The sequence below is a fragment of the Serinus canaria genome, chromosome 3 (assembly GCF_022539315.1).
Source record: "Serinus canaria isolate serCan28SL12 chromosome 3, serCan2020, whole genome shotgun sequence".
In the NCBI taxonomy this organism is placed as follows: domain Eukaryota; kingdom Metazoa; phylum Chordata; class Aves; order Passeriformes; family Fringillidae; genus Serinus; species Serinus canaria.
In genome coordinates this window covers 67,505,449-67,530,649 of record NC_066316.1, presented here as the reverse complement: position 1 = coordinate 67,530,649, position 25,201 = coordinate 67,505,449, and the positions used below count along the sequence as shown (strand labels likewise).

General features: G+C 40.4%; 1 protein-coding gene and 1 long non-coding RNA gene across 3 annotated transcripts in view; one reads left to right on the top strand and one right to left on the bottom strand.

Annotated features, from left to right (window-relative positions):
* REV3L (REV3 like, DNA directed polymerase zeta catalytic subunit) overlaps positions 1 to 7,119 on the bottom strand; it is a 110,922-nt gene extending 103,803 nt beyond the window's left edge. Inside the window, exon 1 of the mRNA XM_030235630.2 lies at positions 6,809 to 7,119. Within this exon, the coding sequence (XP_030091490.2) occupies positions 6,809 to 6,947 (139 nt within the window). The 5' untranslated portion in view covers positions 6,948 to 7,119. The remainder of the gene's footprint in view (positions 1 to 6,808) is intronic.
* Positions 7,120 to 7,344: 225 nt separating this feature from the next.
* LOC108962475 (uncharacterized) lies at positions 7,345 to 24,203 on the top strand. Of its 2 annotated transcripts, XR_003945742.2 has the most exons (3): positions 7,362 to 7,742; positions 13,151 to 13,379; positions 23,537 to 24,203. It is a non-coding gene; the product is annotated as an uncharacterized LOC108962475 (long non-coding RNA). The 2 variants fall into 2 exon arrangements; XR_007777303.1 differs by lacking the exon at positions 23,537 to 24,203 and having other exon boundaries at positions 7,345 to 7,742; positions 13,151 to 13,283.
* Positions 24,204 to 25,201: the final 998 nt, after the last annotated feature.

Genomic DNA, 25,201 nt, shown 5'->3' with positions numbered 1-25,201 from the left:
AGTGAGAAGAAATTGATAGCATGGTATTATCACACCTGCTTCTTTCTTTCAGAGATTTATCTTGTCTACTCAGACTGCAAAAATTACTAAGCAGGAGCTGTTTCTCACTGAGTGTTTACACATCATCTCATCCTGCCAACCTCAGTTGTGATATGCATGTGCTTCTCTGGTAAATTTAAGAGAGACAACTATTTTCAGACTAGTGTGCTATTTTGAGGAGATTCATTTCACATACTGAAAAAGAATATATTCCAACCAGCAGCCAAAAAGCACCCTTAAGAAGTATGTAACAGAACTGGAAATTATAGCTCAGACAGATAAGCTCCTGGTCTACTTCCAGGGACACTAATCATAAAAACCAATCCCAGATTCAATATAGATGCAACTACTTTGTGGGACACTTTGAAGTCTGCAGCTGATTGAGTTTTAAGCATGTAGGGTCAGTTATGCATGTATTTTTTCCACTGAATTACAACAGCACAAAAATATTCAGTGACTTGATCAAGAGGTACTCTACAATAGGAAGCACAATATTGGTTATGAACCCAGTATCTGGATTCTATTTAGAACATGAATTTTGTCACAGTATTTAAAAGTTTATTTAAGAAACAGAATTTTAGCAAGTTGTATATAGACAAATATGAAATTGGCTACTTAGGTTCCATGCTAGTGAAGCAGAATCTCAGTTTATTCAGGCAGCCTCTCATGCTCAAACAACTCAGCAGGCAATCTATACAAAGTATGTAACAAACGCCTCTTTAAAAAAACCCAAAAAACCAACAACAACAAAAAAAAAAAATCCAGAAGGTTCCTAAAAAAACCCAACCAAACACAACAACCCCACCAAACCCCCATCCCCAGCAAAACCCAACAATTTAGAAAACATATCCTTTTAATACACGAGGTAATTTTTCAAACAGTTCTTCAGAAGTATGAGAAGCCAGTTGGTGCAAGATGCAGAAATGTTAAGCTGGAAGTGAAGCTACACTGTACAACACAAAAATCTTTTAGGCCATGCTGTAGCTCACAGAATAACCCTTTATCAAGAGTTGTATGCTGCTATGTTTTGGGAAAGGGTGTGAAAAGGTAAAGCAAAGGCACCAGCCTCACCACAATGGCTATATCCTCTTTTGCATCTTCTCACTGTGAAGACACAGAAGAAAGTGGAAGTGTTAGCAAGAAGTAGTACCTGTCTCTGGGAAATGGAATATGGGAAGTAGCGGCAACAGGAATGATGCTCCTCAGTGAACACTGAACTAAGGAAGCTACAGCGAATGACCACTGTGGGGGCCAGTGTCTGAAATGGTACTGAAAAGGGGAGAGGAAAAGTTCAGCATGAGCTGAGCGTAGAAAGCAGCAAGATCCTGCAGTGAGTTCAGTCCTTCTCAAGTAAGCAAGAACAGAGTACAGAAAGACGTAGTCACTGGATGGGATCAGATATACAGCCTAGCCAGGTCACTGAAGGGGGAAAGGGGAGGGGGAAGAACAGAAGAAAGAAGATAAGCAGGCCCCTTCACTGAGTCATACCAGAGCTACTGCTGCTGGAAGGGAGCCAGATTTTAGCTGGAGCTTTTGCCTCTGCTTTTCTTCCCCTCTCTTAGAAAACCAAGAAGTGAAAGCACCAAACTTAATGTCTACCTAAAATACATTAAGATTTTGCTGACTGTAAGCCCCTACTCTATATTACATTTAGCCTCAGAAAAACTTGTAATCAAAAGCATGCAAAAGTAACTTAAAAACATCCTTTTTTTTTGACTGGGTTTTTATGCTGCCCTGAATAAGATTCCTTCTTGGATCAGTGATTTCATAACATAAAATACAAAACTCCTCCAAACAAGACAAATACATAAGTGGCAGTTGAGGACAGCAGTTATATTACTCCTCAAATTACACACTGCTTTTTCCTACATAAACTCCTAATCTGCCTTCTTCAAAGGCCCTCCTGTCAGCTGAACACACATTTCTCAGCCTAACACCCTTCAAAAGCAATTTAAAAATGTGCACCTATATTTGTAAAATTTATCACATATCAGCCTCAAATCACACTCACATCAAAATTCTTTTTTCCTAATATTTCAACTATCTGTTTGACAATACTCATTATCACACACCAACAGGTATCTCCTGTGTGGCTTATGAGTAGTATCCTCAGCTACTTGTGCTTGTTACATTAAGTGATAATTTAGCAACCTCAGCTTGCTTATTAATGTCTCTCCTAAAATGACACCCAGTTCATCTAGTCTCCCTGATTTTTTATGAATGGATTTACAGCTTGGTTCTTCCTGAAGTTGAATAAGACCTGACAGAAACACTCAACAGAGCATTCATGTACATGTTCTGAAGCGGTCAGTGAAATCTTGAGGAGAGACTCCAAGAGCCTGAAATAGCCAAGAGCAATCAGGAAACAAAACAAAGCTTTAATACCCCCATACACCACAAGATACCTCATAGTAATCTAATCTTCACAGTACCAGCTAAATGGAAGCAACATGAGATAGCAATCTTCTTCCGAGATCACCTAAATTTAATATAAATTTGAAACAAGGCTTAGAGTGACTTAGAGTGCTTGATTTGCAAACAGAATTAAATTCCACATACTTTTTCAGATAAATAAAAATAATACAGACATGGCATCCAGTCACTAGTGGGGCTCTGTAAGGCTCCATCCTTAGCCCAGTTCTCTTCCAACATCTTCATTAATGACATGGATAGAGGATTTGAAGGAATACTAAGTAAGTCTGTGACAACACTCAATTGGGTGGAGCTGCTGACTCTCTCAACGGCACAGGCCCTGCAGAGAGACTTGACAAATCAGTGAGATGGGCAACCATCAACCACATAAGGTTTAACAAGGTCAAGTGCTGGATTCTGCACCAGGGATGGAGCAAGCCCAGTTTTGTCTCTAGAGAACAAGACGCTGGAGAGCAGCACTGCAGGAAGGGGCCTGTGGGTTCTGGACAACAGCAAGTTGTACAAGAGTCATTAAGCTATTAGAGAGCACCCAAAGGAAGGCCACAGGGATGGCAAAGGGTCCTGATGGGAAGCCACATGGGGAGTAGCTGAGGTCTGCTTTGTCTGTTCAGCCTGAAGGAGACCTCACTGTGGTCTTACAACTTCCTCATGAAGGAGATGCAGGTACAGATCTCTTAACTCTTCACTCTCATGACCAGAGACAGGACTCAAGGAAACAGTGGGAAGCTGCTTTGAGGAAGGTTTGATATCAAGAAAAAGGTTTTCCTTGCATAGAAACAGGCTCCCCAGGGAGCCAGGTCGTAGCACCAAGCCTGACAGAGTTCAAGAAAAATTTGGACAACACTCCTGGGCACATGGACTCTTGGAATGTCCTGCACAGGACCAGGAGTTGGACTTGATGATCCTGATGGGTCCCTTCCAACTCAGCATATTCCATGATTCAATGACTAAGATCTATGGAATAACCTCTTCCCAAACAAAACTATAAACAACCATGACTTTTAAGATTACAGATATGTCTTACCTTAAATATATCTCTTTTGAAGCTATAAATTCAGGTACTTACGTGGCTGCAAAAATCTTAAGATTCAGATTAGCAACAGGAGTGACAATTCACGATTGATAATTTAACTAACAGCAATACGCTAACAGAAAAAAATTTTCATTATGATTTCATTCTAAAGAGGCCTTGCAATTTTTCAAAGTTTTTCCCTATTTCTACAAAGAGCATTTACAAAAGTACTAGTTAGCAGACCATATTGCCTGAGAATAGAATGTGACTTTGTTTCATACTTGAACATTACCTAGTGAATTAAAACCTATTGTTTTTATGTAAAAGCAGCAATATTATGAGACTCCCTTAGAGATACAAATACTGGTGTATCAGATAATATCTATGCTCTTGTACAATAAAGCATGAATTCAACACTGCTTTCATTGTATTACCACCATGGCAGTGTTGCAGCATTTCTGAAATTATACTTTTGTCCACGTCACTATGTCAACAGACATGCCAGTCTGCTTAAACAGCTAAAATTGAATGAAGTGGCTCAACCAGCTCACTTCACCTTTTGCTACTGGAATCAAAATTTTACTCTTTATTTCACAAAATAACAGAATATAGCAGGCAGATCTTTGGGCTTAAACAAAATTTTGATTTCTATCTTTCAAGCTCTTATTACACAAAGATGTAGGACAAACAGACAGACTTTGCATAGCCTTACCAAATACAAAAAACTTTCTTTCTCAGAAGACATAAAGAAGTTGTCAAATGTTATTGCCAGCACAGTCCATTCTAGAAGCTGATCCTTCCATTACTTTTAATTAAAAGTCTGGCTTTTTCCTCCCCCAACCACAAGCCACTTTAATTTTATAGATTGTACCAGTAAACCTTTACAAATTAATTGTTAAGTACTGGATTACATAAAAGCCATCAAAAGTAACACTGGCAATCCCTGTCATTCACACACCTCACTGAGTGCACTATCTCCACAAGATGGGGCAGAAAGCACAGGTGGGTGCCTTCACGACCACTGTCCTTAGCTGCTGGTGGACACAAGGATACAGCAGTGCCAGACGTTTGACTTTCTGAACATCTGCATAAGCCACTGCCACATACCAATCAAACCCCCTTCACTCAGCAGGTGACATTTGGAGTCTGTTCTGACCCTGACTCCTAATTACCTGCACAGCTTGGGCACACAGCTATAAACACACTAAGAGTCATGCAAAGTTAATCATGCTGGAGGTGGAGCAGTCCATACAGCCATAATAGGGTGCTACCATGGAGGCAACAAGGCAGCAGAGCACCTTTCCTGAAGGCAAGGCACACACATTAAACCCAATGAGAAAGGGTTATTCCCACCCAGACCGACTCAAGTGAAGAAAAGCATCACACTGCCTGTAAGCCAAAAAATAAGAACATCCCACTGTCTCACATGCTAGAAGTTGTTTTCACTATTTCTTTTCCTCAAAGAAAATGTCATTGTAGATGTAAGTGATTACACTTTGTTTTAAATTTCAGCTCTCAAGAAATAACCTGAGAATCACTGTCAGAGTACTTCTGACAATGAGTGCTTAGGTCCAACACCTTTGAAGAGAGAGAATTACATTTGTCTGCTTTTCTAAAAAGGGAAAAGAAAAACCCCAAAACCAATGCAGAGATGCAGTAAGAAGCTCATGAAGCTTAATAGCAAACATTACTAAAGGCACAAAACATAAAAAAAAAAAAAAATTCAAAAAGGAAATAAATAGGATAGACAAGTAACACTGCTTTTGCAGACTCTAGTGAATTGTTTTCTCTAACGAAGACAAATTAGAAACACTTCTATTATGCAAACTGACATTAAAGTTTATGGTTGGGGAAGCCAGGGATTTCCTACCGTATTCCTAATAGCTGGACAACTAAACTACTTCACTGTTTACTTTATGATGCCACATTCATGATATGGCATAGCCTAAACATTTTCTTAAAAGAAAATAAGCCTTAATGAGTTAACCACACGCATGCACAAAAATCCTGCTACCTGCCAACAACCTCAGGCTCTACATTTTTTAATCATGAAATAGTTACTCCTGCCATTACATAAATATTATTACATAATATCTCCTTTGTATGCAGAATTAGAGCTACAATAAAATAGGTCCCACTATTTCAATATTGTATCTATTAATCCAACTCATTCACTTAATAATTTGGAGCTGTAGTTGCATCAGAACACAACACCTTGAATATGTCACATTCCTCTGTGCTTAAACAGAGAAGACAGTTAATTCTGGATTTAAAAAAAACAAAAACAAAAAACAAGCCAACAAAAATACAACAAAAATAGCTGCTCTACTATAATAACTGCCTGAAGGGAAAGACACCTCTGCTGTGCTCTTTTATTACACATTTTTTGTCTTGCCTAAGATTTAATGTATGTGCATGAATAGATAATTTTCAACATGCCAGTCAATAAAATATGCAGAAATACCTTAATTCCCAAGGTCAGCATTACACAGCATAAGTGTAAAGAGATCACAAGCAATGATACTTACTATGTCTAATATCTCAAAAGCCAGGGGTTTTTACAATTTAATATTTAACGTATAGGCAAACTACAATACATATTAAATTAATTTTCCTAAGCATTTAATTTGTTAGAAATTTGTTCTGAGAACGTATTTGTTTGTATTGGTCAAAACACATATGAGACGACTGTAAGCACAAGGCCACACGGCGAAGAGGGAGTGAAGAAGTGGCATGTGACATTCGGGAGTCTCGGGGGGCAACATGTGGCCGGCGCTCAGGACGCTCCTCTCTGCAGTGCAGCACCGGTGCCTCCGGCCGTGCGCGATCCGTGCCGCGACACGAGCCTCCACTTCCTAAGTGCCGCACAAGTCCCACTTGTGCCCGCGCTCAGCGGCTTCCCCTGGTCCGCTCGCCCTCCCGCAGCAACAGCTCCCGGGAATGGCAGGAGAGCGGCGGTGAGCACCGGGAGGGAGGGCGGCACGGGCCGGCCCCGGTGTTTGCACAGCTGCGCCGCTCTCCCGGGGCAGCCTCGCACAAAGCCACGGTGGCCCCGCAGCCCCCACTGCCACCGGGCGGGCGCGGCGCGACACCCGGGGCAGGTCCCCGCTGCTCGCCGCTACCCTACCGTCCCCGCGGCCGCCGCTGGCAGGTGAGACGCGCCGCAGCGGCGGCGCCGGCCGCGGAGGGGGGGGCGCGACCCAGCCACAAAGAGCGGGAGCGGGGTGGGCGGCGGCGGGGCCGGCGCCAGCGCGACCCGCGGCGCCGCAGCGGGGGGAAGTCCCCGCCCGGCCGTCGGTGGCGGCGGCGGGGGTCATCCCTTACCTGCAGGGGTGGCGCCGAAGACTCTCACGACGGGCACCCGTTTGGCCGGGGCCTCTCGGAAGCGGGACTGGCAGGGGTCCAGGCCGGGCAGCGGGCTGCCCATATAGTAGTCGGCAGTCACAATCCGCACTGAGAACATGTTTGTTCGCCGCCGCCGCCGCCGAGGCACCAGCACAGCACCGAGCGAGCGCGGAGCGAGCGCGGAGCCCGCACGGCTCCCCCCGCCCGCCGCCGCTGCCGCCGCAGCGAGCGCGCGCGCGAGCGCAACACTCCCCGCGCCTGCCGCTCCTCGCCCGCCCGCGGGAGCGCGCGCCGCCCCGCACGCGCCTTGTCTGTGTCTCCTCTCCCCCCGCCCCCCCCCCCTCCCCGCCGCCGCTGCCTGATGCCGCCGCTCTGGGCGCGTGCGCGGCGGCGCGCCCCCCGCGCGCTCCTACGGCCCGTGCGGCCGCGCGCCCCTCAGGGACAGCGCGGGCTCGTGCCCCGCGGACGCCCCGGCGGCGACGGCGGCACCCCGGCCTCGGGCTGCAGCTGCTGTTGCCATGATGTTGTCGTCACGGATGCAACCATTGGGGGAACGGGCAGGGGGGTGGATGGGCCATGTGTTGGGGAGGAAAGGGGCTCAACGAGCGGAGGAGGTGTCCGTCACTCCCTGATACACACGCGCGCTCCCCCTCCACCTTTAGGTTGGGCTCGGCAGGCGGGGCGCGAGCGCGCGTGGGAGCGGGAGCGAGGGCAAAAAATCTCTCTCGCCTCCCCCGGTGGCGAGGGAGGAGGCAGGGAGGGACAGAGGGACGTCCTCGGTGATTCGGCGATCGGCCGCGCGGGCTGGGGGTGAGGCTGCGGAATCCCGAGCCGCGGATGGGGCGGGAGAGGCAGCGCTCCCGGGACACGACGGGGTTAAGCTGGGTCGACCGCCATTTTGAATGGCGGGGAGGTGAGTCTCCCCACGCCACAGGGGCCAGCCAAAAAAAACCACCCAAACCCTAAGAAGATGGGGGCGAGGAGGGGGACGGGACCAGGAGGATGGGGTGGAGCGGCCCGCGCCCGCGCGCCCTCGGGCTGTGACGGTGAGCGCGCGCGCGCGGAGGTGGGCGGGGCCGGGGCTGCGGAGGGACGGCGGCGATTGGCGGCGGGGCCGAGCGCGCGGAGGGGGCGGGGCGGGGTGGGGCCGGGCCGGGCGCGCTGCGGCGGAGCCGGGGTGGCGGCCCCGCGTCCGTGCGGGCGGCTGGGCCCCGCAGCGGCCGCCTCCCCCTGCTCCCGCTGCCCCTGCTCCTCCGCCTCCGCCCTTTAGGAGAGCTTACTTTGCGGTTTGCAGCGCTCTCGTGCAGGTTTTTATTGAAAACCATAAAACAGGCTTGACTTTAGGTTGCGGCACTGAAAAAACCTTGAGTTTAGTTTTAAGATTCCTGTTGCAGTCTCTTTGTCTGAGGGCTGCGGGTCCGCGAGTAAAAACCCCAAACTATAACAAATATCCAGAGGGTTGGCGGGGTGGGAGATGAGCGGGTTAAAAGGCCAAATGGTCTCACACGCATTTAGAATGGTGCTGATATATGTGCGTGCAGGACTGGATGATACGAGACAAATGTACAAATCTTTAAAACCTGACAAACGTCCAGTATGTAGAACACATGTTTCACATTTCGATTACATGTGTTTCAGGTTTAGATTTGAACAAAAGACAGGTCAGGCTGTTGCTACCCTTCATTTTTTCATTGTAATGAACAGGAAGCTTGCCTGTCTACTCAGGGGTAACTGGTTTCCTACTCTTTTTTGTAAGCTGTTTATTTTCTCTAGCTCACATCTGTTTTTCTCCTTAAACTCATTTTAATGTGAACAGAAAAAGAAATTCTAACTACCTAGTTGTCAAGAAATCTTGGGTCACAGAAGTGGTTGAAATAGGGTTGAATCTAAACTATTTTCATTGTTTTTAAAGAATAACTGAGCTACAACTTTTATTTTTGACAGTTGTTTACATTTGCAAAGCTAATATTTGGAAAACCTTTGGAACTGCAAAAATACTCTTATGAATACTTACATTTCACAAAGGCTAATAAATCACTAGGAACTTACTGGTGGGGCTTGTTAACAAACAGCATCTCTAACTATTGTTATTTGAATACATTTTGTACTGCTCCCTCACTAATCCATGTCCTTAATTTTCCATAGAACTTTGGTAGGGACAGTAACAATTCTTGTGTTACTCCATTCTGTGTTCTGTTTTCTTTCTTTTCACATGATCTTAACTTGCTGAGCATTGTGTCTCCCCACCACTGTGTATTTCACTGACAGTTAAATGTCTTGGAACCCTGGCAGATGTCGTGTGGTGCCTGCATGATCTGAGTGTGGGTCAGCAGTCCTCTTCCGTGCTGGGGAGTACCAGTCCACTGCTGTATTCTGTTGTCATCTGCACAGGCAGGAGAATATGATGGTGTATCTGCCCCTCAGCTGGGTTGGTGAAAAAGCCAAGACATTTGAGCCACTGATGGATTCTAGTTTCTCTTAAAGGAGTGTGGTCTGTGAGATGTAGCCCAAGTTCATACCTGGGAGTCCTGCTGAATAGAAACCAGTTGCCCACAGTAGAATTTTTTTTTTTTCAGAAAGCTGAAAAAACTTCTTAGAAGCATGAAGCAGGATTTGCTAAAGCCTGTCATGCAGAGTATTCTTTTAAAATGACAACATTTTTTATGTTGTTTATTAAATCAGGGAGAACTGTGCTTTGAAATCAGAAAGAACAATTGATACCTAACCTAGAGCCAGTTTCTTGTTCATATGAGGTATTAATTTGAGTTCTGAAAATGTTGAATGTTACTCTAGGAAAAAAAAAGAAAATTACTTTCCTTTTTGATGTAAATAGTGTAATCCACGCGTACATTAAACCTGTGCAGACACTTTTGTGGAACTTGCATGCTTTCTGAGTGGTGCCTTTTCATTTCCAGTAGTTTCCTGCTCACTTCTGCTTTCAGTTTTGTCTTGCAGTCAAGTCAGTAGGTTTGTCTGCAGGGTTGCACCAAGGTAAGACTGAGTCAGCACTGTCACAGGAGGTCCCCTGCCCTCCTCCTCATGTCAGTGCAAGCATTTGAATGCAATCACTTGGAAACTGAGCCAGGTAAAAGCGATCCTGCTAAGAAATATGGCTTAGTTTTAACCTCCATCAGGTCCTTGATCTGCTTCATTATGTAGGGGTGTGAAAGGCTGTGCTTGCACAGAGGAGGAGGCAGTGCAGGGACTGAGATTGAGCAGCAGGAAGAAAGAGAGCACTTCTTCCAGAAAGCTTGGCTTGTGGTAGTTTTCAGTTGCTCAATTCTGAAGATTGGTTTAACCCTTTCAACAGATGATAGACACAAAGCCTGTTTGTGGATTTCCTACATTTCAAATTGTGTGTTCGTGTTTGTTTTTAGGAGTTGTTTTATCTGTTGTTCACTCACATGTGTGTATGCCTGTATGATATATAAATTTTCTTGTAGGTTACACTTCATTACCTGAAAATGCTGCTGTCCTAGGGTGTCAGTAATTGTAAAAGGAAATATCCTGGTCAGACACCACTACCACTCATTTTCTCTGGTAACTCCAAACACTATATGTTCTCTCTCTCTCAAGGTTTCATGCCATTTTCTGCTATAAAGCAAGTCACCCCCTTTCTCTGTTCCTCCAGTTGCTAAGCAGCAGCTGTTCTCCCCATTAGCCAGCCAAGTATTTGCATGAAAATAATCACTCTTGAATATATAACTGGTCCTAATCATGCACAGCTAAACAGCTGTACAATCAAAATTTGAGTATTAATAGTATTCCTTAGTAGCATAACTGATGACTGTCTTTTAAGTCAGAATTTTTCCATAGAGTAAAATCAATAAAGGTTTACCCTGTTTTTTTAAACAAAAGGCACGTCAGTTTTTGTTTTTGTTTAATGCTTACTGTGTAGCTACTTTAAAAAAATGGTCACAAAATGATAATCTGCAGTTCACAAAAAATTATAAATGCAAATATAAGCAGAAACAGAATATATAGTGACTATACATGATGGAGGCTAAGGGAAAATCCACATTTTGCTACTGTTTATAATAGCAGAGTGCAACAAAATTTGGTGATAAGAGTTTAGACTATGACAAAAAGATAAAATTTCCAGCAGTACATCTTAAGTTCAAAACCCACTTAGTCAGCCATGTTTGAGTTCCTATTGATTTCAAGGATGTTCAGTATTTCTGAGGTCTGTGATCTGGAATCTTGGAGTGCTCTCTCAGTCAGGGGATTTATTCAAACTGTTATTTCAAAATGAGAGCTGAGTGTGGCTCATATTCTCAGGTGCTGTTTTTGCAGGTGACAGAAAGACAGTTTGTGCAGGGAGAAAACCTGGACACATAGATAAAGAGTATATGCGGTCCATCCAGTTGGTATCTCATTACTGTCTGTAATACAGACAGTCAGACTGTCTGTGTGACACAGGAAGGTTATTTCCCAGAGTGGCCCCACTGACTAAGGGAATTAAGAAGATCTAAATCTTCACACTGTAATACGTGGTGCTACGCTGTATAGTTCTGGCCTGCCAAATGTGTCCTTGCTTTGTCATGTGTGACAGTCCATAGTCTTGTTAGACTCTAAGGCTCCATACACACCCAGTGCAAGAAGTCCTCGCATGAGAGTTCTGACAAGCCTTGCTTATACTCCAGGTAGTTAAGCCCACTAAAGCCAGAATTTTAAGCAATACCATGCATGTATTGCATGGTATTGCAATACCATGCAATACATGGTATTAACAGTCTTTCAGCATCAGGCCAGCTGAAAGACAGTTACTCTCTGGATATTATCAGATAAAAATCTAAAGACAGTATGTGAACAGCAGGGAATTGAGCAACCTGTGCATACCAAACTGCCTCAAAGTGGCTCTTAGGCTGCTGAAATAATTGGTAGGGGTAACAGTGTTTTGGAAATAATGCTTAAGATCCTAATTAATGAGGTGTATTTGTTTGTTTGTTTGTTTTAATTCTCAGTTACTAGCTAGGCAGTAGGCTCTGAAGTGTAGTCAGTGGCATTACCATCAGTATCTTGTCACTAGAAACCTGATGGGAAAGTGAAGCTAGGTGTCAATTATGAAAATATTAGAAGTATCAAAAAAGTCTTTCAACAAAGACTCTTAATAAACCTGTCAGGGCAAGAACAGTTCCATGTGATTGGAAAGTCTTAAATGTGCTTGAAAGAGAGCCCATGGGCATTGTATGGGACATAGGAAACAAATTATAATATAGGGTATGCAAAAGGCATTGAAGTAAAAAAAAAAAGAGATATGTCTTTGGTGTAGTAACATTAGATTCTGTTGGGGTAACTGTGTATTTTTTAATAAAATAATTATTTGACAAAATTAAGTCAATTTCTCTAAATCATCAAGGCTGAAAGAGACCTTCAAGATCAGCTAGTCCAACTGTCATCCAAGCACCACCATAATCAGATTTAATCTGTGCTTCATATAAGGGTTCAGTATAGTGTCATATGAGAAAAGAAGGAAGATGCATAATGTAAAAAATTGCTGATGAGAAATTCTGATGTATTGTTTTGAGAGAAGGTCTATAAAACTGGAAGCTGGCTGCAGGTGGAGTCTGCCCATTTAGTGTCTTTAGTGCAGTCCTGGTTAGCATATAAATAAGTTGCTAATAACTTTAAGTTTGAAGGAGATATCAAATAAGATCTAGAACTTTGGAGTTAAAAGGGAGAAAAAATATTTAAGACAAAGAACACTCTCAATGTGGAATGATTAGATATAAAGTAGAAACGAACTTTCCATGAAAGAAGGATTCTATCCAATGGATGAATGGATTTCTTCTCTCAGTGAAAGCAGCAGGGCAGAGCATTTTAGTGAATTTTAATATGGAGATTGACGAGATTATGGAAAAGGTTATATGATGTTTGCTGGTTATTACACATGACTGCACCTGATTATCAAAATTCTAGAAGGACTGCATGGAGATCCCTGAACATTTCAGTAATGGGTTTCTCTAATCAATGCAGACAATTTAGCCATTAGGATAAATGAGTTCTCATCATCATTGTACAAAACACATTGTATACCATGGAGATGGTACAGCTTTCCGTTACAGAAAATCTGGACAGCAATGTAAAAGGCAACCCTTCTACAACATACATCATGTCCTTATATATATGTTCCTATCTGTAAATAAGTTGGATGTACAAACTCACATACATAATCTTTATATGAAAATGCAAACTGTCTTTGACCATTTTTGTTTCCTGGGTTGTATTTGCATTTAGCAACTTATGTCTCAAACAGTTTACATTGAAAGTTATCCTTTTCATTGTTTTTTTTTTTAATGATTTTTTTTCTAATATTTTCAGGTCTCGTTGTTGCCCTGTATCAGAAAAACCTGCCACTGAATGTGCCTACAGGAAAATGCATAAGTATTCAAGAAAATTATATAAGTTGAAATGTAAAAATGAATAAAGAATTACATGTGTAACAATGTAGAACTATGCCACTTTTTGAAAAAGTTGAGAAAACGTAGTTAATTGAGAACCAGCACGTGCATCATGTAAGAAGAGTGCCAGTAAACACTTAATTGTAAAGGTGAGGTTTGCTGACAGAATTCTACATGTCAAGAAATGATTGAGGAGGTTCCCTTCCATGCTTGGAAAATGACCTATTGTCAAGAGTGAAGTAATTATATTATTGCATAAGGAATTCAGTTTAGTATAACAAGAACACACATTGTTGGGAAGCAGTTAACAGTATAGGACTAAGTGACATTCAGAGATTGCTTATATGACAGTGAGAATTTCATAGATTAAATTTGATTAAGATGAACTGATTGAGTCTTAGATAATTGAGGAATAGGGCTAGAGTTGTTTGCATTGCTGAACCAGCTTATTTAAAAACCTGCTGTTCGTTGCTTTGTACTAATGACTGTAAAAGTTGGGAATGGACTCAAAAGAGAAAACAGTGTGTGATGACATTTAACATTTGAGCATTAATATTGTTTTGGGAAATGGTATGTTCAACAGATTTACTAGCAAGTAGTGGAGTATACAAAAAAAATTGGTTGAGCATTTGAATAGCCTTTTTTTGAAAAAATCAAAGTAATAGGTTTATTTGTACAAGAGAGCTGCCAATCCCTCCATACTCTGAAGTTTCTATTCCGCACAATGCAGCTCAGGTAGATGCCTGTAAGAATTGCTTTTAAACAGGAAAGTGAGACATAATTTTTCATATTCTAGTTCTGATGAATAGCTGAAGCATTTAGTTGAAAGTCTCCATTGAGAAATATGTCTGGTGTGAAGACAGTTAGCCCAAATGGTTCAAATAATAAGTAATTAGAAGGATGTCATAATGGAAAATTTTCAAGTACTATAACTGCCAAAAGCCCTATCATTCTTCTATAACTTGTGTAGCCAAATACGCATAAGTATGTGGTTATTATTTGAATTTTTGTTGTTTTAAAATGTGAAATGAGTTTCTGTGAATGAATCACAGAAATGGGGCTGGATGGTAAGGAGTGAAAGCCATTTTATTTTAGATGCTCTGTTTTTTTCTGCCATGGAGTCTGACTTATGGGAGGCATTCCTCGTTCATGCATCAGACAAAGTGAAAGAAGCCCCAGTGCAATATGTAGATCAAAACCAGCCATCTGTTATTCAAAAGGAAAGAGGAGTGTTGCTATAAGAGTAAACTTAAAATGTTTTAAGATTAGCTTAGAGATGGCAGAGCTCCATTAAATATTTTGTCCATCTCTGTTGGTCTCTGTCATATACAAGTGTATACATTATACTGAAGTTTCAGATGCTTGCTATATTTTCTTCTATTAGGACAATTACCTCAGTTTAGAACTCAGTATATGTTTTCTCTGAGTTCCTAAATAAGTATGTATATATAACCTTTTGTTGCCCTCAAATAATTATATTTCCTCCCTGGGGTTTGTTCCTTTGAAATCATTTTCCCGATCAAACTGAATGTTAAAAAAAAGCATTTTAAACTTTTTACTTGCTTAGCTTAAGCTAAGTAAAGTAACACTTGTTTAGGCTTGTAACATTTCCTTTTGATTCTTTCCAGCTTCCAAGGAATTTCTGTTATTTTTATGTGAATTCCATCCAATTTGCATAGATCTTTCTTGTAATATGCCTGGAACACATTTGTGATTTCCAGAGTGGTTGTAAAGAGTGTGGATGAAGTATTCATGTTTTATGTCCAGACAACCATATGACCTCCATTTGTAGGGCAGAATTAATTACTTGGGAGTATTGATGTTTGGTCCACCACGAGGTTTGAAGGACTCTGTTGGCTGTCCGCAAATAAAGTGTTGCACAGTCTGCCTACAGCCGTGTTTAGAGAAACCATTACCTTCCTGCTCCATGATACACTGCTTCCAAGTATACAACCCAAATCTCAATTAGGCTCTTTGTTGGTACTCTTACAAATCTATTTGTAGTTTCTGCTTGCTTGTTATCCTTAGATCCTTTACAAATATGATGCCTCTGGGGTATTGCCATCCCACTGAATATATTCCAGAATCTGTTCCAGAATATTTCTCTCAGTCTTTTTCATAGCAGTAGCTTGCTTTTTCTTGTTTTTAATTTAATTTTACAGTTTTCTGGCTCCATTTTAGCCCCACTAATTTATGTCGAAGTATCTCAGTGTCCTCAAAGTTGCCCACATTGTAGCCTCTTAGGGATTAATGAATAAAACAAATAAAACCTTGTCAAATAAAACAAGGCCTCACAATGGTTCCTGTGGCACCACAGGTATAGATTAATTACTTCTTTTCCTATATTCCTGTTTTATCTTGAGCTCTGCAATATTTACTGTTTACTTTAAGCTACAGAATTTTTACACAGTCCTTCGGACCTCCCATTCTGCATTGTAACCTATGCAGCACATCCCAAGAGATTTTTGAGGTTTCATTGGAGTACCATATGTGTTCCAAAAACTGAGTTATGTACTATCTAAAGAGTTGCTTTGACCCTGTATTTTGTTCTGGCTTTTGGGGAAACTGGAGGTGTTTGTTTTATTGTAAGGTAAATATTGCCTAGTATTCTGCTGTCCTTTAAGGCTAATATTTTCAGGCTTGCTTCATCTGAGATTAAGTTTAATGCAATTTCAGAGGTAAGACTCTTGTCTAGATGTTTAAAAAACTAATTTTGTGGCTACTGAAGCCTATTTTCAAAAGTATTCATTTACTGAGTGCTTTTTGCTAGTGTTCTTTTTTCCTTAGAACTCACACTGAAAGGGATATTACTATGTTATTTTAATATTGAGATATACTTCTTATTTTTACTATGACAGTCTGCAGACCCCATGAGCACACAGATCTACCTCGACAATTTGAATTTTGCAAATAAAATTAATTTTCATGCCACTGTATTGATTGTTTTATATCTCAAAGCATCAGGGAGGTACCACTGGAGGTACAAAATGGGGTTTATAGAGTAAATCTGCTAATCTAATTCCATGTGCTAACTGAAGTTAGGACAGATTGAAAGGCAAGACACTGTGATTCTGTTTCCAGATTTTGGGGAGGGAAATCATGTGTGCTGTTTATAAACACCTGTAGTCAGGTACAGAAATGGGCCATGTTCTCTCTGGGAGCTGTGCAGTTAAGTGACTGGGGCTGGATTCTGTTATAATATGGTGCATATTTCCTGCTGTGTCTTGAATAATCTTGCAGCTGTTTTACTTAGAAAATCAGTGACGCTTGTTTTTGTCCAAAAGCGGGAACTTGATGACTAGGCTAATAAGATGAAACAACACTGCCCCCAAAATCTGTGAAGTATTAAGAACTATTTCATATTCCAGCCTCTTCACATACTCTACCTCCACCTTCCTTTCCCTGTGCTACTTTGTAAGCTATTTTGTGAAGACAGTATTTTGTCCTGTTTTTCTGAGGAGAGGACTGAGGCTTTTGACCTGTTTAATTTTTAATCTCGAATAATTAACTGATTTGTTTGCATTAGGACAGTGGTTTTTTGGGGAAAAAAAAAAGGTGAGTGAAATTACTAATGCACAGGGGGAAATAGGAAATGATTATGCCATAAAAGTAACTTTGAAAGAGTCTCACATTTTTCAGATAGGGAAGAGAACCTTCTAAGAAGTGATCACATTCTCCAACTCAGCTTTAGACACATTCTTTACCTTTAAAAGGAAACAGAAGATAATCAGTCAGTAAATCAAGTGATCAAGTGTAGTTGCAGGCATGTCTGCAAAGCTGTAGCAACAGTCTGAAATAAGGCATTAGGGCTGGACATTTGAAACAAGAATTGTCAGTGCCAAGGTCTCTTGTGCTTTTAGGAAAATGGGTATGTCTTTCATTAAACAGTAGCTTTTCTACATACCCTGATTTTTATTTTTTTTCTTGATCATTGTCTAAAGATAGCAGCTATGGTGGCTATTCTGGGTAGATCTTTAGGTAGACATTAAAAATCAGACTGCATTTTTGTGCTGTAATGAATAAGCTTTTTAAAGCATTATAAGTTTTTTTTTTAAATATCTATTTATTTGAAGAGGAGATTGGATTTCTTATGAAAAATGTCCACCTTTTCTTAGTTCTTGTTTGAGGAAAAAAATCCCAGTGTTTAAAGACCACATGTTTTGGCTGCCTCTATTTTTTGTGATCAAACTTTCAATACCAGTAATCTGAGTTTCCCCTCTCTTGCTCCAGCCAAGGTTACTAGTCAGTTCCCTAATTTCTTCTTTTTCTTACTGGCTCAGAATTGCTTTTGTTTTTTAAATACTTCAGAAATTGCTTCTTTTAAACAAAGGAATCTGCAGCATCCATGGTTTTCTAGCTTATCCTGAATAACTTTAATCTTTTATCACAATTTGAAAGTATTAGAATTTTTTAAATTAAATAGTTCTGTTTAGAAGTAAATTCCACTCAGATAAAGAGAATATACAGCAGTAGTTGCCACTGGGATAAAGTGCGTTACCTGGAAACATAAACAGCTTTATTTCTTGTGTTCTGACAGAAAATGAGATGAATGAGCCAGTTATAGGCACAGCTTTTCAGTAAATACTGTATTGTTGTTAGCATAATACATACGTTCCTAAGAACCCTAAACTTTTTAAGCTTATTTTAATTTAATCATTTATAAAATTTCAACACTGCTACTTCCAAGGTTTAAAAATTCGAAATTATTTGGTATGAACTGTAGCATTAGAGTAGCATTCACAATTTCCTCCTTTAGATCCTTTTTAATGTTACTTACCATATATTGCAGCTATAGTGGTAAATGAAAAGGGCTGCTGAAACTACTGCATCACCCTGCTTTCCATTGCTGTCCCTGACCAATGTGGGAATGCTGCTTTGGATGGCTCTTTCTTATGGTTCTAAACTGCCCCCCAGCACACTGGCCAGGTGACAAGCAGGCTGGTATTCAGGTTTGTTCCTTGGGTTCATTTTACTAATTTAGATTTTTAAAATGTGCCCATTTGCCAAAATCGGAAAAATACTTTTAGGGTTATTCAGTTTCATTGATTGATTTCTTTCCCATGTGCTTCAAATAGAACCATAGAATGTTTTGGCTTGGAAGGAACCGCAGACATCATCTGCCAAGGGCAGGGGCACCTTCCACTAGACCAGCATGCTCAAACACTCATCCAGCCTGGCCTTGAAATCCATTAATAACTTTTCATAACATCCAAATAAATGAGTAATCAGGACCCCTGCCTAAAGGTCCTTTGTCCCTGCACTCAGTACTGTGTATGTAAGGTATCTAATTATTGTCCAATGAAAAAAACATCAGCAGGCTTAGGAATTAAAATTTCCTTATTCTTTTTGTCCTCTAAGTCTTCCAGGCATCAGCAGTGATTGGCAAGATCCCAAACTGGAGGTGAGAGATGGTTTACATGCAACTACCTGCTGATTGAAGCATTCTCCTCAGAGTGTGCCAGAACTGTGAGACAAGAGAGGCTGGCTTGGTGTCCTTCAAATGGAAAGCCTAGAATCCAGTCTGCTGTTGCCTCTTCAGCTGCTATTGAATAATGCACTGTCCTAACCACTCTGCTGCTACATAAAAGTATGCAACAAAGGTGTATGTCCCAAAGGAGGGGAAGATAGCCCCTGCCAAAGACTTAGTTCTAGAAAAGCTTATGCAGCAGGTGCAAATTTGTGCTTGAAGGCTGACCTAAATTTTGCCAAGGAGAGAGACAGACTGAACAGCAAATAAATGTCCCGTAACCTGTTGTCTAGGCTTTCATAAATATGTCTGTGGTTCAGGCTTTTAGGAAGACAGGAGTTTTGGTGCACTGCTGTCAGCAGGTACTGCTGTTGGAGGACTAGACTCTCTAAGTTCCACACATTCACCCCTCTCATCAGGCAGGCACTGTGGCACCATGTGGGAATGGCCAGGTTCTGCACACCAGTGGGGTTTGGTATAAATGGCTGCACAAAGGACGGAGTTCTAAAGAATCAGATCAGTAGGTTTAATATCTAATTAGGCCTCTAATCCTACAAACCAGTCACAGTTTTGCATTATTATATGTTCATTGTGTCTTAAATGGAACTACTCATTTGAGTGAAGTTATGGGTGTAAATGCATGCAGGATTGGATCTGGGCAATCACATTTTGGCTTATTATTTGTACTGTAGCACTGCTGCAAATCGGGTATCTCTGATGTTATCCCTTCCCCAGCCAGGGTGAAGGGGTATCTGAACTGAATATGTTTCTGTGAAATGGCTTGCACTCCATTACTGTGTCCAAACCAAACACACAAAGACACATGATAGAAAGCATTTCAGCTGCTAAGAGAGTCATAAGGCATAGATTTTCAATGCAAAAGGTCATGAGGCTGCAGTTTCACTGGGTAATGTGCTGCATTTGCATAGACACATATTCAGACAGTTAATGGTAGTGCAAAATGCTTTAATGATTTTCATTTGCATCAAGCTGTTCTCACCTCTTATGGACATAATGGATAAATAGAAGAGACTTTCTGTTTGCTCTTCATAAAAGTTACCAGTGATTAAGTGGTGCTGAGGGAACAGACTCATGCTCTCATTTGAAAAAGAAAACCAAAACCATCAACAAAACTACCCATCGAAGCTGACTTCAAAGTGACCTACTTAATTTTGATTTAAAATGGCACTTGAGTAATTTATTTTAATGTTATGCAGATTTACTAATTCAAAACAGAGAAATGGTCACTCTTAACTGAAAATACAGAAATAGTTACTACATCAGTTGCAAAATACTAATAATTTGTTAGGGTACTCTTTATAGTGTTGAATTACAAACAAAGCTATATACACTTACATCAGATTTTCTTCCAAATGGATTCAGCAGTCACGTTTTTTAATGAAAAAATATGTCCAGAACAGTTGTGAGTAATTTGATACTTTTTGCACTATGCTGTGGTATTTCATAAGGAAATCCATGCCAGAGGCTTGCTAGAGAAAATCTTGTAATGATTCCTTAGAGGGTCTCCCTGTGAAAAATTTCTCCACACCCTCCTGGAATATAAAGGTGTACAGACTTTCAAACTATATGTCCTGAACCCTTGCAACTCAGTATCAGCTTCTTGCGCTCCTCTATCAGGCAGAGCCCTTGAAAAGGGCATAAAGGAAGCTTAGTCTTTGACTGTGTTAGGTTTTTAGGCATTTTCTGAAGGATTTCAGGTGCAGTTCAGTCTCTCAGTATAATCTTGAAAAAAAAATCTGAGTGGCTTTTTGAGAATAGAACTCTGTTCTTAAATGCCTTTTTTCTCAGAATAGTCATGCTTAAATTTTTGTTCCTAATTTGTAGGCACACAAATTGTGATTTCATCGCTCCAATTTGCACATTGGTGTCTTGGTACGAGTATTTTTAAATTATATTTGTCCAAATGTGCTAGAGTTTCAACTTTATGTGTTACACTGAGAAGCTCAGTCAAGATATTCCACATCCCAAATACCCAAATTTCAGTTATCTCCACTCAGGGTACAAGGGTGCAATGTTTCTGAGAGCTGCTAGAATGAACAGGCTTTCAAGTTCTTGGGTCTTTTCAGTTAATGACTTCCAGTTATTTCAGTTCCTAACCCTCTGCTTTCCAGATAGTGATCTAGAGTACTTCTTGTGGCATTCCAAGCCTGTCATTTAAATCAAGATATGGAACTTGACTTCATGTATTTGGAATATTCTCCATTTTCACAGAATCAGTAAGATATTTGGGGAACACAGAATATGCAAATGCAGACCTGCTGAATACATAATTTTTATGGCCCTTCTGTTTTGTATTGGCTTTGTAATTTGCCCAGTTTTTTTACTAAGGGGTAATTAAATTTACAATGAGAATATATCAGTCCCTCCTTCTCTTAATTGATTTCAATTCTTTACTCCTCCAGTTAATTTTCTTTTAAATCTGCCTTTGTGTTCTCAGTGTGCCATGAAGGGACTAGTCAACAGCCTGAGTACGAGGGCAGTTGAGGGAGATTTCTGTCTGCAGTCCATCTCCCCACTACAGGAGGAGTGCTGGATATCCTTACATGTACAATGAAACTGGCTGTATTCAGTGACCCCTGCCTGACCAGCATAACGATTCCTTAGCAATTTATGACAGGTTTGGAGAGAAAGGATTCGGTATTACATTCAAGAAGTCTGTGCATGCAAGGCTATAAGTATCTTGTGTTAGGAATAAAAGACTTGTTTGGAGTTATGTGTAATTTCAGTGTATGGTAAGATGCACTCACATGAAAATAAGACCCATTATTGACATTGTATTTCAGTACATGTGGATAAAAATGTATTTTAGATGTATTATCCATGTAGACTTTTTGCATTTTGTGTGTTTATAGCCTCACAGTGGTCTCGATCATCTTAATCTTGGGTTTCAGTTATGCACTTGCATGCAACAAATGGAACTATAGCTTGTGAAGTATAAATGACTGAGGAGATATTCCAGAAGCAAATCCTAAAAGTGAAGGTGAAGCATTTTAGCTGATGCTGACAGAATTGCAGAAATTCCTTGGTGTAGTGGGAAAACTTTGTTCAAAACCAGGAATGTTCTTATGGTTTTAATTGAGTGGCAGAAAATTACTTCTGTGTGGTCATCCCTGCTAAGAGATTCTTTAAAACAACATTTTCCATTTTTCCTTGTTTATTTCTTTTTTGGCTAGTAGTTGCCTTCCTGAATTGGATTTATAAACTATGAATCTAAGGAGGATAAAATGCTTTTTGAAGAATTTGATCCAGATGGCTATTACTGTTTCAATAGATATATTTTAAGTATTTAGGGAGAAGAAGGTTTTTGGGGAATTTGGCGGTTTGTTTGGTTTTGGTTATTTGGGTTTGTTGGGATATATTGGTTGGTGGTTTTTTGTTTGTTTTGGATTGGGTTGTTTTTGTTTATTTTGTTGTTTTGTTGGGTTTTGTTGGGTTTTTTTTTAATATCCCAGTTAACTTAGAAGCAGCCAAATTCTTGCTGTGTAAAACTTCAGGAAAGTCTATAGTATTTCAGCAGGGATTCATGTGGCCCTTGGGTTTTTGGACTGTATCGTGTTGCAAACTCCTAAAATAAGACTGTTTGGAAAGCTACAGGCTTCCCATCTTTTTGTCTGGAAAAGTTGTAAAATGGAACAGGCAGGCTTTTCACTGAGCTGCTGAGAATGCAGTTCTGGCTATGCAATCAGGACTAAATAAGGAGCAAGATCTGCACTAAAAATAGAAACAGAGGCTGATCCAACTGCGTGAGTTATAATCCTCACACAGTAAAGGGCTGGTAGGTTCAGCTGAGGACACACAGTTACAGAGAATCAAATAAACTTTATCCTGCCTCTAAAAAACCACCATACCCTAGCTGCTATAACCAGATTTTTACCATTCAGCAGAACTGCTAATCATGCCTGCAAATTATTTAACATGTTTTTTCAAATGTAGATCTTTTGTTATCATTATTTTATTAGAGAGAGGATTATATCTGTGACATAGTAAGAGAGAAATGTGGGTTGGGTTTATGTAACTGTTTGAGGAACATGGTGGAAAATGACACAGAGAGATTTACTGCACTTTTCCTCTTAGCTAGGTAAATATGTTCTTATCACTGCTTTGTGCCTTAAGCTAACGTGTCCACTGACATGACGTGACTCCAGCTGGGCACAGAGAGCTGATCTGGGTATCTGGCCGGGCCTGGGCTCTTGTCAAGCCTGTGCAGTTCACAGTGTGTGCTTTGAGGGAAGTTAGTCTGCTTGTTTCAAGAACAAAGTACAGAACTGTGTAGTTCATTCCTGTATCCTCCCCTCTTCTTTGTTGGTAAAGTAGTTCAGAACATATTCATCTTTTATTTGTGTATTTCCTTTCCACTAACACATACCTCATAAGCTTAAGCCAAACTTGCCCAGGGAGTTCAAATATATCCTTTGATACAGAACAGAGTGCTATTTCTTATTTATTGTTAGGAACATTTGGTTATTAAACATTTGGATTAAATGAGCCTAGCCAGTTACAGCTATGTTCTGCTTGCTTTCTTTTTGTGTTCCTGCGTCTCTCCAGGCAGTGATATGGCAAGCGTGAACAAATTTTCCGTTACTTCAGACTTAAAAGGCAGAGAATCTGTAACAGACTCTGGTAATTCATCATAGAATTTAAATTATTCTAAATATGATTACATATGAAAAATTTAAAAAGTAGAAGACACCAAACCACTCGTCTACTAACTAAATGTTTAAAAATATTTTAATTAATTTTTAGTTTTCAATTAACGGCAGAATTTGTTACTGAAAATACACCCCATTCATGGTTTTTTTTTTTGCCTGTTAATCCCAGAAGTTGCTCAGACAAATTGGAAGACAGTGAGTGGAGGAGAAACATCTGGGTCATCTGACACATGCAAAAGCTCACATAGCAGTGGGAGTAAGTGGAAGAAGACCAAGGACAGAGATCATCAAACTTGCACTGGCCAAGAACAAGGCAAATAAATTACATGGTGTCAGTGAGTCACAAACCAATGGCTTGGTTGCATTTTCCTTCTTCAGTTCCCTCCACACCATAACATGAGTTACAATATTCCCTGTTTCCAGGCTCCTATCCCACTACCCCTATCTCCTCCCTTCTACATCCCATACTGAGTGCACAGCTTAGCAGAAGCTGCGCGCAACTGTCTTGCAGAAAGCCAAGCTGATCAACACCATCTTGTAGCTGGGGAGGCACCAGCCTCATTCTCCAGCTGAGTTCAGAGGCCTTTTTTCTTGTTTTGTTGTGATATTCTCATTATTAGTGCTCATATTTGAAGAGCTGTATTTTCTGGGGAAAAAAGGAGTGTATACAGTCCAGGAGGCATAGAGAAGGGATACTGGGTGATAGTTGCTCTATGTGCTTTACAGTGAAGTATGTGTATTGTGTTTTAGTCACATTCAAAACTTACACTGATTAATTGTCTTATTTTTTGACATAAACTAAATCTTAATAAGACTACATAAGGTTATGCATTAGTTTAACAATGAGTTACACACACCTAGTTTTCATTTGCTGATATTTGAAATAAATCATTTGGTGTAATAAAAGCAATATAAGCCTGCAGAGTAGACACAGTAATTTTAGTGACTTTATTAAAAATAAATACTAGTAGTATCAGTTTAGTGATCATACTTTAAAAGTCACACCCAATCCAACAAAGCATTGTTTAAATTATGTATGGAAAGAGGGAGATCCTTTTAATAACATATTTTAGGTAACTGAAAGTTGCACAAAGAGGGAATGGCATTGCTTGAACTCAGTTTCAGCCCACGTAGAGGCTTACATTAATGTCATATCCATTTACAATGAGTCTGGTTCTGTGTTAGAAAACACTGGTAGTGAACAGTGCATTATAACTGAAATGTTAAGAGACAACTCCAAAACTACATATGAACAGGTGTGAGAGTCTCCCTTACCTGCCTCTTCACTATTAATTATGAAATTATTCCATGTTTTTATTACATTCAGAAGTCCTTATATAAGCAGAATGAATGGCTCCAAATTAAATTTCTTTTTTCTTAAAGAGGATTTGTTTGTTTCTTATCAGAGACCTTTCAAAGTGCAAGGGGAGGTCACAGCTGTTCACTTCATTCACATGTAGTCTAATAAAATAAACAGCATATGTATAGGTCACGAGAGTTTAGCACTCAGAACACGGGGATTTGTGTATGATTTTGAAAACTGTAAATAATAAATTATGCTTAACCTTTATCATTCTGCCCATCAACCTGATTCGTTAGTAAAGATTTGTGTTAGAATTAAGGTTTTCATATATTACAGTGTTCAGAAAAATAAAAACTCCCTCACCAAATGCAAGATAGCAAGGTCCACATTTACATCCTCAGTCTTAATTCCAGTTGTCATAAGTCTTATAGATTTACATAATTACTTCATTTGCATAATCACTTTAGACGTGGATTTATGCTCCAATGAAAGCAGACCTGAAACCTTTCTGAAAATAATGCTTAACCACAT